This window comes from Caretta caretta, chromosome 7 (assembly GCF_965140235.1).
Source record: "Caretta caretta isolate rCarCar2 chromosome 7, rCarCar1.hap1, whole genome shotgun sequence".
Classification (NCBI taxonomy): domain Eukaryota; kingdom Metazoa; phylum Chordata; order Testudines; family Cheloniidae; genus Caretta; species Caretta caretta.
Genome location: NC_134212.1, coordinates 76,973,930 through 76,991,184, shown reverse-complemented (window position 1 = coordinate 76,991,184; position 17,255 = coordinate 76,973,930). Strand labels below are relative to the sequence as shown.

At 39.6% G+C, this 17,255-nt stretch overlaps 1 protein-coding gene across 16 annotated transcripts in view; it reads left to right on the top strand.

Annotated features, from left to right (window-relative positions):
• ANK3 (ankyrin 3) overlaps window positions 1–16,847 on the top strand; it is a 558,892-nt gene extending 542,045 nt beyond the window's left edge. For 10 of the 16 annotated variants that reach the window (XM_075130811.1, XM_048856231.2, XM_075130812.1 and 7 more), the window contains 2 exons: window positions 11,679–11,764; window positions 15,463–16,847. In XM_075130811.1, coding sequence (XP_074986912.1) covers window positions 11,679–11,747 — 69 coding nt within the window. In that variant the 3' untranslated portion in view covers window positions 11,748–11,764; window positions 15,463–16,847. Of the gene's footprint in view, window positions 1–8,381; window positions 8,466–8,587; window positions 8,648–11,678; window positions 11,765–15,462 lie in introns of all 16 variants that reach the window. The other 6 variants (XM_048856234.2, XM_075130814.1, XM_075130816.1 and 3 more) reach the window with 3 other exon arrangements.
• The last annotated feature ends 408 nt before the right edge of the window (window positions 16,848–17,255 follow it).

The window sequence follows — 17,255 nt, the reverse complement described above, 5'->3', positions numbered from 1 at the left end:
ACCATACATTTAGACAAAATATGTAAGACACATCTCCCCATATTACCAGATCATGGGCTAATCTCAAAATGGTAGAGAATTTTTTTTCCTCTCCCTTTCCCTGTTTGGAATTTGGTGCTAGGACTCACAAAAGAGGTGCAGGAGTATGGGCAATTAACACACAAGGAGAAATTAGGAGCTTCAGCCGTAAGATATACATTTACAGGCAGATCTAAACCCCAGGGAATTCAATAATTACAATAAATGGTGACCCTCATTTTTATGCTTTTTAACAATTCTAAACAAACAAAATGATTTAATCAGCGTCTTGCAGAAAGTCATGTGAAAGATCTGCATTTCACTTCACAACCATTTTGTAATGAAAAAAACCCTAATTTCTGTCAAATTTCACATCATTTTGCAAGTTTTATTCCCTTTACTTCTTGACGCTGTTGTGGATGTTCTGTGTTTTCTTCTAAAAATATTCAGAAACGGGCTCTTTTCCCTCCATCCTTTTTGATAGTGAAGTGAGAAAACAGGTGGTTGGTTCTAAGGGGTGTTTGTCTTAGTCTTCAATAATGCAGAAGGGCAGAAGGATCTGAGCAGCAGTTTATTACTAAGCTAAAACCAGCAACTCTTGTGATCTTATTACTCAGGGGAGACTTATTTATGGAAAGTGAAAATATAACCAACCTACAGGTGGCAAGAATTACGGGTGAATTTCACCTAGTGCACATGGCCTGTTCTCCACATCAGCTGTGCATCAAGGGCTTACATTGTGCTTTCAGCCATGAGAGGGCCCTCTCTACTGGGGTGACTTTCACTCCATATGAATAAGACAGTAACTATGTGCTCTAAGTTTCCCCCACCCCAACCTCATCCATGATGTGCCAATGTCAGTGTTTTGGAAACTATTGAAGTTACTGGCTTATTTTAACAAGTCAGAACATAAATGTAAAAGCATAACCATTAAGACAAACTGCTTATTATCATTATAACCACACTGTATATAGAAAGAGCTTTTTCTGCATCACCAACTTCTAAATCTCAAACCACTTTCTGCTGCCCCAACAGAGGCATTTCTTCTTTTCGGCTCTGCACTTAAGTTTACCAGGGCTCTTTTCTATAGCTTTAGTAGTACATCTGTGAGCAGTTGTAAGAATCAGCATAGCTGACAGACTTGCAGAATCTGATTAAAGAAGCCTCCCCAAGTAGGCAGAACCCACCAATGACAATGACCTTAATGAGATATTTGTTTCTTGCGATACAGCCACATAAACTTGAGACCACAAGATACAGCTGCTGCTTAAGAACTGCAAGAATGTGAATCTTCAAAAAAGAACTAGATAAATTATTGGAGGACAGGTCCATCAATGGCTCATTAGACAGGGGTGGTGTCCGTAGCCTCTGTTTGCCAGAAGCTGGGAATGGGCAACGGGATGGCTCACTTGATGATTACCTGATCTGTTCATTCCCTCTGGGGCATCTGGCATTGGCCATTGTCAGGAGACAAGATACTGGGCTAGATGGACCTTTGGTCTGACCCAGTATGGCCGTTCTTATGTTCTTAATCTTGAGACGGCGGGATTAGGTGGTGTTGATGGGTTTGGTTAGTGGGAAAACAGGATTCCGGGCATCTTAGAGCTGCTGCTGCTGCTATGGAGTCATCCGCCCCAGTCTTTTGGAAAAATTTAATATTGGAAGGATCTTTTTACTTCACCTATTTCCTTCTGCTTTTATGCTCCATTTTACTCTTGTGGGTCACAGAGACTCAGCTACACCCTTCTTCCCTGCCATTAACAATAACAGATAAAATAGGAACCAAATGAATCATTATCCTTCTAACAACAAAGCAAACATAAAAGAAAATCAGAGCTCTCCGGAACCAAGAGTAACCTTAGGCACATGACTGCAGCATTGACTGTATAACCCCGTTTAGTTGGAGGTCCCTGAGAACACACACAATCTGTAAATAAAAGTTCAGAAAATCAATAGGGCTGGTTGGAAGACTTAAAAAGAAAACAAAATGCTGCTCCCTGGGTCTCCTACCCTGGAGAGCAGCAAAGAGGATGCCAATTGGCTTTGGAGGGACTGCATTCCAACTAGTATGGTAACAAAGATCTGGTTTGAAAAGCCAGCCAGCATTCCCTTCATTGTACTCTGGGGTTGGGGCAGTGGATCACAGCTTTGTTCAGTACAATTCCCGGGATATAACTGAGCTTCCATTAATCATGAATGTACTATATGAAGTTTTTCTTCCTGCTTTTCTGAAGCTCTCCATGTTGTGACAGTGATTTAAACCAGTCATGGGTACAATAAAGCTTTATACAAACATGTTGCAGCAGAAAGAATCTACTCTTCACCTCTGTGGGGATGCACCAGTTATGTATTTTCAAGGCAAAAAGCAGCAGTTGTGGTGCGGTTATCTTATGTGCTGTTCTAACCCAATACCTCTTTATGTTCATGACAACAGCAAGTAAAACTGCCAGTGGGCAAGTTTTTCTAGTAAATGTCCTTCTTAATAACTACATCGGGCTAGAAAATTCAGTGCAATCCGATCTATCTCCCTACCTACTGTGAACCCTACTGTAATTTATTTTAACTACCCACAAGCAAGAAAAAATCTGAGAGCTAGATTTCATCAACACTGGCTTGCTCAGTATTCACTGCATTTATCATTAAACTGTGGTTAAAGGAGCATGTAACTAATTAAGAGCCCAAGATACCTTTGAAGCTGAATCCTCTTGCAGTAAATGTCTTCCAATTTACTGATATGTTGTGTTTCAAAGTTGATCACAGTAGGTGTCACTCATTTATGTAAAAAAATGTAAACATACAGACAAAATTCCCACCTGTTTATGCAGTAAGAAAGGAAACAAGTATAAAAGCAACCTGAGAGCAGCTGGGCATGCACATGGCATCGTGTGTTGGTTACCTTTCCTATGAGCCATACTTGTTATGGTGGCGGTTATGGTGATGTTATTATTCATTATTTGTATTACAGTACTGCCTAAAGGCCCTAGTCGAGACCCCATTGAACTCAGCACTGTACACACACACACACACACACACACACACACACACACACACACAGCCCCCAGCAGCAAAATGCTTACAGTCTAACTAGAGAGACAAGGTGGGTGAGGTAATATCTTTGATTGGACCAAGTTTGGTTGATGAGAGAGACAAGCTTTCTTCTTCAGATGAGAGCTCTGTGTAAGCTCGTCTCTCTCACCAATGGTCCAATAAAAGATATTACTTCACCCCCTTTGTGTTGCTAGTATCCTGGGACCTACACAGCTACATTAACAGTGCATACAGTCTAAATAGAGCAGACAAAGGATGGAGTAAGGGGAGGAAACAGAGGGGGACAACTTTAACTGTTATTCCTGGAGCTACTTAGGCACTTGAAAACTCTAGTGTTTTTGACAGGAGCCCTGAATCTAATTCCTTTATAAAAGAAAGAAAAGTAAATAAATATTAGACCCACTCAGCTCTAATAACAACATGTTCTGACATCTTGTGGCAAGTCACTTAAGGGACACTCGTTAGGTTTAAAATTTTAATGTATATTCTTACTTTATTACTAACTCCGTGGAGAGAGAGACCCCGTCAGGACTCCTGGGTTCTATCCTAGCTCTGGGAGGAGAGCGGGATCTAGTGGGTTATAACGGGGAGCAGATACATCTGGGTTCTGTATAAGAACATCAGAATGGCCGTACTGGGGTAAGACCAATGGTCCATCTAGCCCAGTATCCTGTCTTCCAACAGTGGCCAATGCCAGGTGCCCCAGGGGGAATGAACAGAACAGGTAATCATCAAGTTGCCCTGTTGCCCACTCCCAGCTTCTGGCAAACAGAGGTGACAGACTGCTGCCCACCCTGGCTAATAGCCATTGCTTGACTTATCCTCCCTGAACTTATCTAGTTCTTATTGAAACCCTGTTATAGTTTTGGCCTTCACAGCATCTCCTGGCAAAGAGTGCCACATGTTGACTGTGAAGAAATACTTTTTTTGTTTTGTTTTAAATCTGCTGCCTATTAATTTCATTTGGTGGCCCCTAGTTCTTGTGTTATGTGAAGGAGTAAATAACAATTCCTTATTCAATTTTTCCACACCAGTCATGATTTTATAGACCTCTGTCATATCCCCCCTTAGTCATCTTTTTTCCAAGCTGAAAAGTCCCAGTCTTTTTAATGCCTCCTCATACAGAAGGTGCTCTATACCCCTAATCATTTCTGTTGGCCTTCTCTGTACCTTTTTCAAATCCAAATGTATCTTTTTTGAGATGGGGTGACCAAATCTGCACGCACTATTCAATATGTTGGCGTACCATGGATTTATATAGAAGCAATATGATATTTTTCTATTATCTATTCCTTTTCTAATGATTCCCAGTATTCTGTTAGCTTTTTAAATTGCCACTGCTCATTGAGCAGATGTTTTCAGAGAACGATCCACAATGACTCCAAGGTCTCATTATTGACAGGTTCAGCTAATTTAGCACGTATACTTTGATTATATTTTGTATGTATAGTTGGGATTATATTTTGCCAAGTGCATTACTTTGCATTTATCAACACTGAGTTTCTTCTGTCATTATGATGCCCAGTCACCCAGTTTTGTGAGATCCTTTTGTAGCTCTTCACAGTCTGCTTTGGACTTAACTATCTTGAATAATTTTCTATCATCTGCAAATTTTATCACCTCACTGCGTACCCCTTTTTCCAGATCATTTATGAATATGTTGAATAGGACTGGTCCCAGTACAGACCTCTGAGGGACACCACTATTTACCTCTCTCCATTCTCATCTTTTATTCCCACCCTTTGTTTCCTATCTTTTAACTGAAGTGCCTGGCAGTGCTTTCAGGATCGTCTAATGATCCTTCATTTACTTTAAGGATAAGTTTCAGAGTGGTAGCCGTGTTTGTCTGTATCAGCAAACAGAAAGAGGAGTACTTTTGGCACCTTAGAGACTAACCAATTTATTTGAGCATAAGCTTTCGTGGGCTAAAGCCCACTTCATCAGATGCATGCTGTGGAAAATACAGTAGGAAGAGAGAGAGATATATACAGAGAACATGAAACAATGGAGGTTGCCACACCAGCTCCAACGAGAGTGATCAATTAAGGTGGGTTATTATCAGCAGGAGAAAAAAACTTGTGTAGTGATAATCAGGACGGCCCATTTCCAACAGTTGACAAGAAGGTGTGAGTAACAGTAGGAGGGAAATTAGCATCACAGGGCCTAATCACATCAGCCACACTATCAGAGGCTCGTTCACCTGCACATCCACCAATGTGATATATGCCATCACGTGCCAGCAATGCCCCTCTGCCATGTACATTGGTCAAACTGGACAGTCTCTACGTAAAAGAATAAATGGACACAAATCAGATGTCAAGAATTATAACATTCATAAACCAGTTGGAGAACACTTCAATCTCTCTGGTCACGCAATTACAGACATGAAGGTCGCTATCTTAAAACAAAAAAACTTCAAATCCAGACTCCAGCGAGAAACTGCTGAATTGGAATTCATTTGCAAATTGGATACTATTAATTTAGGCTTAAATAGAGACTGGGAGTGGCTAAGTCATTATGCAAGGTAGCCTATTTCCTCTTGTTTTTTCCTACCCCTCCCCCCCCCCAGATGTTCTGGTTTAACTTGGATTTAAACTTGGAGAGTGGTCAGTTTGGATGAGCTATTACCAGCAGGAGAGTGAGTTTGTGTGTGTATGGGGGTGGGGGGGATGTGAGAAAACCTGGATTTGTGCAGGAAATAGCCCAACTTGATTATCATGCACATTGTGTAAAGAGTTGTCACTTTGGATGGGCTATCACCAGCAGGAGAGTGAATTTGTGTGGGGGGGTGGAGGGTGAGAAAACCTGGATTTGTGCTGGAAATGGCCCAACCTGATGATCACTTTAGATAAGCTATTACCAGCAGGACAGTGGGGTGGGAGGAGGTATTGTTTCATATTCTCTGTGTATATATAAAGTCTGCTGCAGTTTCCACGGTATGCATCCGATGAAGTGAGCTGTAGCTCACGAAAGCTCATGCTCAAATAAATTGGTTAGTCTCTAAGGTGCCACAAGTACTCCTTTTCTTCATGGGGAAATAGTTTTTAGTTTGTGTAATGACTCATCTACTCCCAGTCTTTAGTCAAGCCTAATTTAATGGTGTCCAGTTTGCAGATTAATTCCAGTTCTGCAGTTTCCCATTGGAGTCTGTTTTTGAAGTTTTTTTGTTGAATAACTGCAACTTTTAGGTCTGTAATTGAGTGTCCAGGGAGGCTGAAGTATTCTCTGACTGGTTTTTGAATGTTATAATTATTATATGCCATCATGTGCCAGCAATGCCCCTCTGCCATGTACATTGGCCAAACCAGACAGTCTCTGCGCAAAAAAAAAAATGGACGCAAATCAGTCATCAAGAATTATAACATTCAAAAACCAGTCGGAGAACACTTCAACCTCCCTGGACGCTCCTTAATCGATTATCCTCGTTAGAGTTGGTATGGCAACCCCCATTTTTTCATTTTCTCTGTATATAAATATATCTTCCTACTGTATTTTCCACTGCATGCATCTGATGAAGTGGGTTTAGTCCACAAAAGCTTATACTCAAATAAATGTGTTAGTCTCTAAGGTGCCACAAGGACTCCTCGTTCTGTTTAATGACAAGCCTTTTGTTATCTTAATCACCCTGCCTCTGTTTATAAACAAACTCCCTGCCCCAAATTCTGTGCTGCTCCCAGCTTCCCAACTCATCACATCTCACACTCAAGCTGTTGCAGTTGAGAGCTCGGTCTGGGGCTAGGGTGAGTAGACCTCCCCTAGGAAACTGGGGGTAGGGGGGAACTAGAGCCCTCCCCTGTTCCCCCTCCTTCTCCCCCAAATGGCACCCCTGCAAGTGACCACTACAGTTGAGAATACATCTTAGGTCTCCTGTGTCTCTACTTCCCTGTCACTGGGCCCCATTACTTGTTGTTATGGCTTTTAATTACTTTATGTTGGAACGGATGGCACGTGTTAGCATAATAGTGCCCAGCATAACAGATCATACTATCAGTTCCCAGCCGGCTTCATCTCTGAAACTTAAGGGTATTGTTTCCCTTGTACTTCACACAGTGGCTGGGAAATAACACAAATTTCAGTTCACAAAGTATTTGTCAAACCATTTGCCATCTCCCAGCCCCATGGCCACCAACACAGCAGGGAACAGTTCCTTGCTATGGGCATACCCTGCTTGAAAAGTCAATTCTGACATCTTGCCTATGAGAAGGGCAGGGGAAGAAAGATAACCAAAGCAAATGAAAGACCCACCAAGGTGGATACTTGCCCTCTTGAGAGTGCCACAGGGGACCCATTTTGTCATTCCTCACTTCAAATGTGAAGCTTGTAATCTAATCTTGTAAGCCAGTTTTTTTATTTCTTCTTTCTCATTAGAGCTTCACCACAGTCACATTGAGACTGGATGACTGTAGTGCGTTCTGCATGGAACTCCACCAGCAGCCCATCTGAAAACTTCCACCAGTGCAGAAAGTGACTGTTTAGTTACTTAGCCAAGCTTCGTGTAGGGCAGGGGTGGGCAAACTATGGCCTGGGGGCCACATCTGACCCTTCAGATGTTTTAATCTGGCCCTCGAGCTCCTGCCAGTGAGCGGGCTCCGGGGCTTGACCCGCTCCATGTGTGCCATGGCTCCGCGCAGCTCCCGGAAGCAGTGGCAAGTCCACCCTCTGGCTCCTATGCATAGGGGTAGCCAGGGGGCTCTGCACACTGCCCCCACCCCAACCACCGCCCGCACAGCTCCCATTGGCCGGCAACCACCATTTCAACAAGATTTCATTTCAAATATTTTCTCCATTCTATAAATAGTGAGAAATGTTTCTTCTCATGTGAACTTTTTGGCTGTTTGATTGGGTGAACTGAGTGCATTTTTCTTTTAAAATCCCAAATTTTACTCTCAGTACTTGGATTTTAGAATTCCTGTACATAAATGGTTGGCACTTATAGCTTAATGGATGTCTGTTTAGGGACTACGCCATTGTGAACTCCTGCTTACATTGAACATGAATCAGACAACAGCACTCTAACATTTCAGAAAAATTACTTGTTGCTCAAGGAGTTCGATGCATGATTTAGTGCTTAAAAGAAACAAGTTAGAAACTCAGTAAATGCTTTAAGGACACCTTTCATGTACTAAAATACAGCTATTAGCACATTTATACAGAAAGCCTTTCACGTTATCCATGTGAGATAAATCCATTTGAACATATTTTATTACTTAAAATCCAACCTAGCATGTGTTTGTTGCTTGGAGTGGTGTGAAAATAAATGTGTGGGCATTGCAAAAATATAGGTTCTATTGCTAATCTTATAACACATTCTTTAGGGTGAGGAAGCAAAAAACATTCCTGGTGAATCAGTAACAGAAGAACAGTTTACCGATGAAGAAGGCAACATCATCACAAGAAAAGTAATCATGAATTGCAGTTTCACTATTCTGAATCGTTGTATTCAAGTAACTACTCTTACCAGGCTTTCTCCTTTGAGAATCAGGAAAGAAAATCGATACTTTTCATGTGTTGCTTCCTACAGGTCACCCGGAAAGTAATAAGACGTGTTGTTATCCCACATGAGAGAAAAGTTGGTGAAATGGTAATGGATGGGGGGGCTACAAAGAAATAACAGTAGAGGAGGGTTGTGCTGACTATCTATAAAGCGCTACTAAAGGGCTGGAGGTTTGCAATTTAACATCAAGTCTTGGCAAAGAGAAGTGCTTGCATTGTTGACAAGCTGTGCATCTGGACGAAGGGCAAGGTTTTACCATTGTAATGTTTACTGATAGGGTTCATTTTCAGAAAGATCTATTTTCATTGTGCTAGCAGCAAAAATCTTTTTCACACTAAGATATCAGGGTTTGTTTGTATAAAACAGTCAGTGGTTTTAAATTTAGGACTGGGTGTGAATTCTCCCCTTTGACTCCTCCCTCCCCTCAAAAATAAGTAGTTTCATATGTGTATTTTGGTTGTCTTTTAGCATCTTTACCCTGGACCTGATATGTGTTTTGTATCATTCCTTCACAAACAGAAAAAATATTTACCTGTAGTGAACAGGGGACCTGATCCTACAACCCCTTACTCATCTGAGTAATCCTTCAGTGGCACAGCTCATGTGACTAAGTGGTTTCAGGATTCAGCCTGCCATGAACATGTTTGGATTTTGGCAGTGTGAAAAAGAGAACATCAGGCCAAATCCCAAAATCCTTACTCAGGGCCAGCCTCTCTGGAGAATAGAATGAAAGTAGGGCTGCAAGTAGCTTCTGTCTGCCCTTCCATGCAGGAGCCATTTCCAACTTCTTGTATGCCCTGAAGCATAAGAACTGCTCTTTCTGTGTAACCTGTAGGGTACAAGTCATCCCAAAGTGACTAGGGGAGTTGAGGAGGAGGGAAGCCTGTTCTCTCTATCTCTCTCTCTCTCTCCTGGTCAGCAGAGCTGGATGGATGCGCTGAAGGCAGTATATTGCATCCCTGAAGAGAAATAGCACAGGACAATGTGGCTGTCTTTAATGCAGCCCTAATGCAGGACTGTTCCTCAAAGGTGCTGTTGAGCCCTCAGCTTGAACTAAGTCTTTACTCTGGAAAAACTCATTGAAGTTAATGGAGCTTTTGTCTGAGTAACAACAGAATCACTGCTATTGTCCCTCTTCTGATAGTAAAACACAAGCAAATGAAAATAGAACAGAGTTGAAAATATAAATACCCATGCCCTCCTCCCCAGATGAAACTCTTCAGTCTTTTAGTCTTACCAGAAAAACATTACTGTTTAGTAAGGAAAAAATGGATTTGGAATGTACTGTGAACGAAAAATGGGTTACTTCAAATATAAATATAAATGAACCTTACCGGTGAATTCCACTGATGCCCTATATAACAAACACTTTTTACTCCAGTGTGAAATAGGCCCATTATTATCAGGGTATTTATTTTTAGATAAATATTAGGTTATTTTTAATTAATGTAGAATAGCTGCAGTTCTAGGTCTTGTTAGGGCTTTGATTTGATTATCAGTTAACAAGACGTCCGAAAACTTGGTCCAATCAGTTTATTAAACATAGATAAATCGACACAAACAGAGAGGATACCAACTCTTGGGAACAGGCTTGCAATGATCACAGCTTCAATTTTTCATCTGTGTCTATCCTAAAATATGAAGTTAATTTGACTAGTAGCCTTGTTTAAAGCAAGTAGAAGATTCACGCGTTAACTCCCCTTTTCTTATCTAACTTCATGCCTATTTTTCAGGATACAAAGACATCAGTCCAAATCCTCCCTAACATATTGTTTTCAGCACACAATAACATTCTGGATGTCAGTATTCTGGATAAACCATAGAGTCATGAACTGTTTTCTACTAATGGACCCAACACAGAATTCATATATAACTTTCCTTAACAGAACATGCATCATACTTCTAACAGATTCTGCACATACAAAAAACAAAGGCTGGAACAGTATAACTATTAGTAGATTTCCACAATAAAGCTTAGCATAGGCACAAAGAATTCTGCTCATTGTTCTACAACTTAACCTAAATACAATGCATTTTGGAAATATATATGACATTGGCTAATAGTCTGCTGTTTTAAAAGACAAGAATCTGTAACTAACGCTACAGTTCTGTCACGGAAGTCACAGATTCCGTGATTTCAAGAAATGTCAGCTAGTTCTTTGGCTTCATCTTCAGTCCCTCTCGGGCTAGGGCTTTAGCCTCGGGCAGAGGGCTCAGGTTTGGGCTTCAGCCCCAGGTGGCAGGGCGAGGGTGACCAGATAGAAAGTGTGAAAAATCAGGACACTTTTTTTTTTTTTCACAGGGTAGGAAGGGTATAGTTGCATATATAAGACAAAGCCCCTAATTTCAGGATGTCTGGTCACCCTAGGCAGGGCTCCGGCTTTGCCTTCAGCTTCAGACCTGTGCGGTGGGGCTCTGGCTTCAGCCTGAGTTTACTAGGCAATTTAAAAGCTTCTGTACTAATGCAGTGAAAACTGCATTACTTTGTGTACATTTCCATGATTGTCTATTGCACATGTCCTGTCCGTGACTTTTAATAAAAATACCCTTGACAAAATCGTAGCCTTATTTATGACACATGCACCGCTTGTCAGTTTCCTTGGCTTTATTTCTGCTGCTCTGCTTTGGTGGATTTTTTTGTTGGCTCTTTTTCTTCCTTTACTAACCTATTCACTTTAAAGCACAGTTGTTATGAGACCTCATAATAACTATGGTTTAAATTTTCAAAAGTGGCCACTAATTTTGAGTGCCTAACTAGGATGCCTATGGGTCTAATTTTTCCAGAGATGCTGAGCACCTACAAATCTAACGGACGTCAATGGGAAGCTCAACCCTAGGTGTTTCAAGTTTGGTACCAACAATGGAGGCATCCAAAATTAGTGACTATTTTTGAAAATTTAAACCTGTGATTTCTACTTTTAGATGATATTTCCAGCCTGTTTTTGCAGCTCAGCAGAGTGGTTAACTCTGAATTGTGTGTAACTTTGAAATGAAGTGTTGATGTGATTTAACTGCTTTTTACTTATCCTATTATAGCTACAAAGGACCTGTTTGGAAAAGATTTATAATTCCAAACACTTTCTGCATATGTGTTAATGTGTGTACCTTTTCTTGAAAGCAGGGAGAAGGTTATAAGGTTAAGACGAAGAGAGAAGTCAGACATGTGGAGAAGAAGAGTTATTCATAACAGCAGAACACTGAACGGTCAGTTTGACAAATATCATTCCCTTTTTTAGGCCAAGAGCAAATACAGTACTAGTGCGCCAGTTAGCACATTGTATAATCAATGAACTCGTTTGCCCCTGCATCTGTTTTAAGCTGGGAAGTCCAATATCAGGCCCCCATACTGCAAATACGCACAAAATATGTGTGTGTTATTTTTTAAAACTATCTGTTGGAGTAGAGTTCTAGGAAACATACAGTTCTCAATTAACAAAATTTCTGTTAATAAAATCAGCCTTGAAATGTGAGAGGTAAATGACTTGCATACAAGTAAATGTGAACAGCATATCTTGAGTGAAGCACTTCTTTCAGTCACACATATAATCTCAGTGTTATGAAAGCCAATGTCCTTGTAAAATTCAGTAAAAAGTCTAAATATACATCAACAAATAATCCTTACCAAATGTTTCCTATGAATTTTATGGATCCATCCTTTACAATTATAACCAAACAGCTGACGATTTGTAGATTCTGCTGAAATAAAACCTATGCCAAATTTAAATGGTCATTATTGCAATTCCTCTGTATTACTTCTCTAATTACGAAGCCAGCAGGATTATTTTGTAGCAAACTTGATTATAAATGAAGAAAAGGATGTTCTGTATGGCGCTTTGTTTTGCTTCAAATGGCTGATGTTAGTCAGAGCTTTATTCAATCATGCCTTCCATTTTATGCATATACTGTACTAGGGTATTTTTAACCCTGAATTTTCCTTAGCTTTGTTTAGAGTATTTTTAATCCTTAAACCTACATCCCACAAGCAGTCTCTTTCCCTACACAGCCTGATACAGGATTGACTGTAGGGATACAGAATAAAATAAATAGTATCTGTAAAACTAATCCCAATGTCATTCTGAAGATAAGTTAGAGGAAGAATGAAGTCATCTCCAGACGGCCCGTGGTTCTCTGCAACGATTATATTGTACCCAACCTGAGGTTCACTAGCTCTGCAGCTTGTTCCTGTGAGGTCCTGGACAATTTAGCTTCAGTTCAGAGAGGCACGTGTGGATTTTTTAAGAATGTGAATCGTTTCATTGATTTCAACAGGACTATACACACATTCTTAAAGTTCGTCATGTACTTAAGTGCAGAATCAGGGCCAGAGCACTCAGGATTTCACAGGATCCAGCCTCTGAAGAGCAAGCATCTCAAACCTGAGTACAGTAGAACCTCAGAGTTACGAACACCTCGGGAGTGGAGGTTGTTCGTAACTCTGAACAGAACATTATGGTTGTTCTTTCAAAAGTTTACAACTGAACATTGACTTAATACAGCTTTGAAACTTGACTGTGAAGAAGAAAAAATCTGCTTTCCCTTTATTTTTTTAGTAGTTTATGTTTAGCACAGTGCTGTACTGTATTTGCTTTTTGGGGGTTGGGGTCTCTACTGCTGCCTGATTATGTACTTCCAGGTCCAAATGAGGTGTGTAGTTGACTGGCCGGTTCATAATGCTGAGGTTCTACTGTACTCACTTTCTCTTGGCAGCCTAATAACCAGTTGCCAGCCCCCCAGGTCAGCCTAACACCATTTCTGAATTGACGTGTTTATTCTGAAACATCCAAAGTATGGTAACAGAACTAATACCACTTCACGGTGTGTCTGCAGAATGTATTCATACAATATTTAGGTACAATGAAAATGAATGTTCTTAATGAAACTCTTTCTCACTTGTGGAGTTTTGGCTAACTTACCACTCTGTAGAAAGCAAGCCAAAGAGAAGGACTTGATTGTAGGAAAATGTGCCCCAGCTAAAAGGTCTGCTCCTGTATATCTATCTAGGATTTTCCTGTATCTGTCATTCCTGTCAACCGGCAGATTAGATCTGTATGACAGTTGTCCTTATGCACCTAAACCATGCCCTTGCCCCTGTTGAAACCAGTGGGAATATGAGATTTAGAAGGAATGCAGGATCAAGCCCAGTATTCCTTACGCGGTATAGGATGCAGCAAGAACCCGTTAGTGTGTAAGTGTGATATAATGCCATTGCCATAGGATGAATACATAGCATGGTGGGAGTATTCAATTTTAAATAAAATATTACCCTATAAAGCAACTTTTGCCTAATCCATCAAACATAGTCATTCTGACCTGCTTAGTGAGCCCTTCAGAAAATAAATCCACTCACATTTACTGTGAACTGTTATAGCTTTCCCACATGATTTCCAGTATGTAGTTGTTCCTAGCTAGAACCTGGCCACAAATGCAGAAAATAATGAAAATGGCCCTCTGCACAGAGGTGAATTAATAATGTGATCTGTGCCCTGTGTTGACATTCCATAATGAAAAGCTTGCAACTAGAGGAGTACAGATTAAGCAATATAAAATGTTAAGACTATTGAAAATTCAAACATTTAAATATTTTATTATAAACTCAAAACTGGGTTCATTTTCACAGATGATACGTTTCCAGGGAATTTGGATCTGGCTCTGAGCAAAAACAGATAAAGGAAGGGACTGGTTTTGAGCAAAGATGGCTTTCACATTGAAAATATGCAAAAATGTGTATTGTCTGCAAGTTTTTGAGGCAAAAATGGCTTTTTCAACATTGAAAATAAAGCAAAATTTGAATTGTGCATAGACATTAAATGCTGAAAATTTTCATGTGAAATTCTGTTAAATTAAAATTGTGACTTTCACTGAGATCTTCTTGTACCAGCAAGACTTAGACCTTGGGCTTTCAGAGCAAGGGTTAGATTTATGTAGACAACATAAATGGGTAAAGACACATTGTTTTACCATAAAAGGACAAAGAGAGTGCTCTCCTTTGGAATGTGCATGGACCTGTGACCTGATTTAATAAACATGCTAGTCTCTGAATCCCACAGTCAGTGTTTAAACAGAGCTTAGAAAGACAAACAAGCTTTTCTACATTAAGTTGCTAGGAAGAATGGTTGGCTTCTTTCAGTTCATGGTGTGTTAGCATGTTTTTATTGCATTTTTATCTGTCATTAATATGGGATTACAGCACTGTCATCAGCTGTGATGCACTTCCATTGCTCTTGTATGACAGATTTAACAAGCTTCTTGGGTAGATGATAGTTACTATCACTATATGCAGAACTATATGACCATTTTCAAATAGGCAAGAGAGCATGAATTGCATTTCTTTCGTATCCATACCATTCTTATCCACCAAATTAAGCCACACGGTGATATGTCCATTCAATTCCTAGTCTAATCACACTATTGCCATAGGTAGCCTCATAAAGTCTTCCATTGCGTGTAGCCTCATAAAGTCTGATTCTGCGTGCCTTGGTCTCCTTGTCAGTGGGAGTTCTGAATATGCAACGAGTGCAGGATCTGGGCCATAATGTGGATGACTGCCACACACAAAAAAGTGATGATACAGGAGTTGCACTGTCATTCTGGAAATGTCGCTATCTCTGCTAGCATATATTTCTCAGACATTTTTGAAAAGCTGTTAACTTCTTCATTGTAATTAAATGTAATGTGTTCCAAACATTTTGTAAGCCACTTCATCAGGAGTGTGGCGCACCATACGTTGACAGACTTATACCTTCATACTGGCAATTCAACTAACCTCATTAAAAACTGCCTTATTTAACTTTTTATTACAGCATACGATAAGATTCATTAGACTTTTTTTGTATTGCAAAAATGTATGAAAATGATTCTCAAGAGTTATTCTGAAACCATTTTGTGCTATCTTTTTTCCACAGGGTTGTGTGCTTTTACTGCCAGTGTTCTAGACAGACACTATGGAAGAAAAATCAACAGGAATTAAACATTCACTGATACAAGTGTGCGTGTGTTTGCAGCTTCCACACATTAACCGCATGGTCTTTATGCAAAAAAACAATAAAAATTTAATTTAGCATGAGCCAATTTACAGAGCATGGAAATTCACTGTCATTCACGGGATTCGAGAGTGTGCAATTAACAATGCAGTGTATATACAAGATTGCCATGCTGTTAACAGCTTTATTTCAAGCAATTTGATGTCATCATAAAAGAAATAAATTCCTGTGGTCAGAGGGGACATAAGAAGATGAAATGGCTAAACCATGGAAAGACACTAAAATTACTAAATCCACAACAGCTCGCCTTATTTTTCTTGGACCCAAACTGTCAGGGTATAAAACACTATTTGTTTCTTTTTTAAACATCAATAGTTTTGCTGTAAATAAATAACACTGTATAAATTCTAACAGAAAATAGAATGAATGTTGATAAGGCACTGCCTCTTAGATCACAAACAGAATATTGCAAATGCATCAAACAAAATAGGTGTCTCAAATGGCTACACCTACAAGGATATTCTGCGTGTATCTTCACAGATTCTTGTATATTAGCAATTATTATGTTTGTATATGCAAAAATGCTAGCTTGATTTTAAAAAAATCTTTAAAATCTGCTGCAAATTTAAATGATTCCCAAAATGAGGAATTCAGTAGTTCTGTGAAAACTTTTCTTCAGAGTACTAATATTTTGATGCATGTGTTTCACCTTATTTTGATTAAATCTTTTCCAGTTTTGCAAACACTATACTGCAACATGATAAATAGGATTTTATCTGTAAACACAAAGCCCTTCATCTAATATTTGTTGCTGTTGCCAATTTTTCAATGAAATGACCTAAAAAAATACCATATACAGTAGTTGCATTATGGGGAGGGGGGTGCTATCTGTTCTCGCTTTATAATGGGGGTAATGCTTGCAGCTTTAGAACTGGGTTGGTGCTCTTATAAAGCACAAGTTTGGGATATTTTAAAATGAACCGAAGAGAAATTATTAGCTAATAGACTGGCAGCACGCTGTAAAATTATTACTGTATTGTGTACTGGCTATAAGATGTAGAATCTTTCAGTAAGCCAATCATCTGTAATCATTCTAGCAGTGTAATATTAGGTTGTTAAGGCTGCTGTGTTTTAAAGGGCATTTTTATTTGGGTTTTGGTGAAATACTTTAATTTGTTGATTATATTCATATGAAAACAACATTCATTGATAATAGCTCTAATTACGTATGTATGAAAACAACATACACTGGATGATCTAGCTGATTATTTAAGCATAAAATAAATTGTGTTAAAACTCTTCAATAATGTGTATTTTGCAGTATTATTACACCTTTTAAAATCATGTCTTCAGAATGCCAACCATTAATTATCCTAGCCCTTTTCACTTCTGTCTCACTCAGTTTGCTTTGTATGACACCAGTGAGATCGGCCATCACTTGGCATGCTTTGCCCAAGTGGACCAAAAAGGGGCGATGTATCATGCATCACATCCTCAACTAAATTAGGCAAAGCCCTGCTACCTACACCTGTTGGATTATTCCATTTATGAAACACATATAGCACTAGGGAAAGGATTGTGTTAAAACAGGTGTTACTTGACCAATGTCACAAGTTAAAGACAAATAGAAATGGAAGACTTGTGGCACCTTAGAGACTAACAAATTTATTTGAGCATAAGCTTTCGTGAGCTACAGCTCACTTCATTGGATGCAT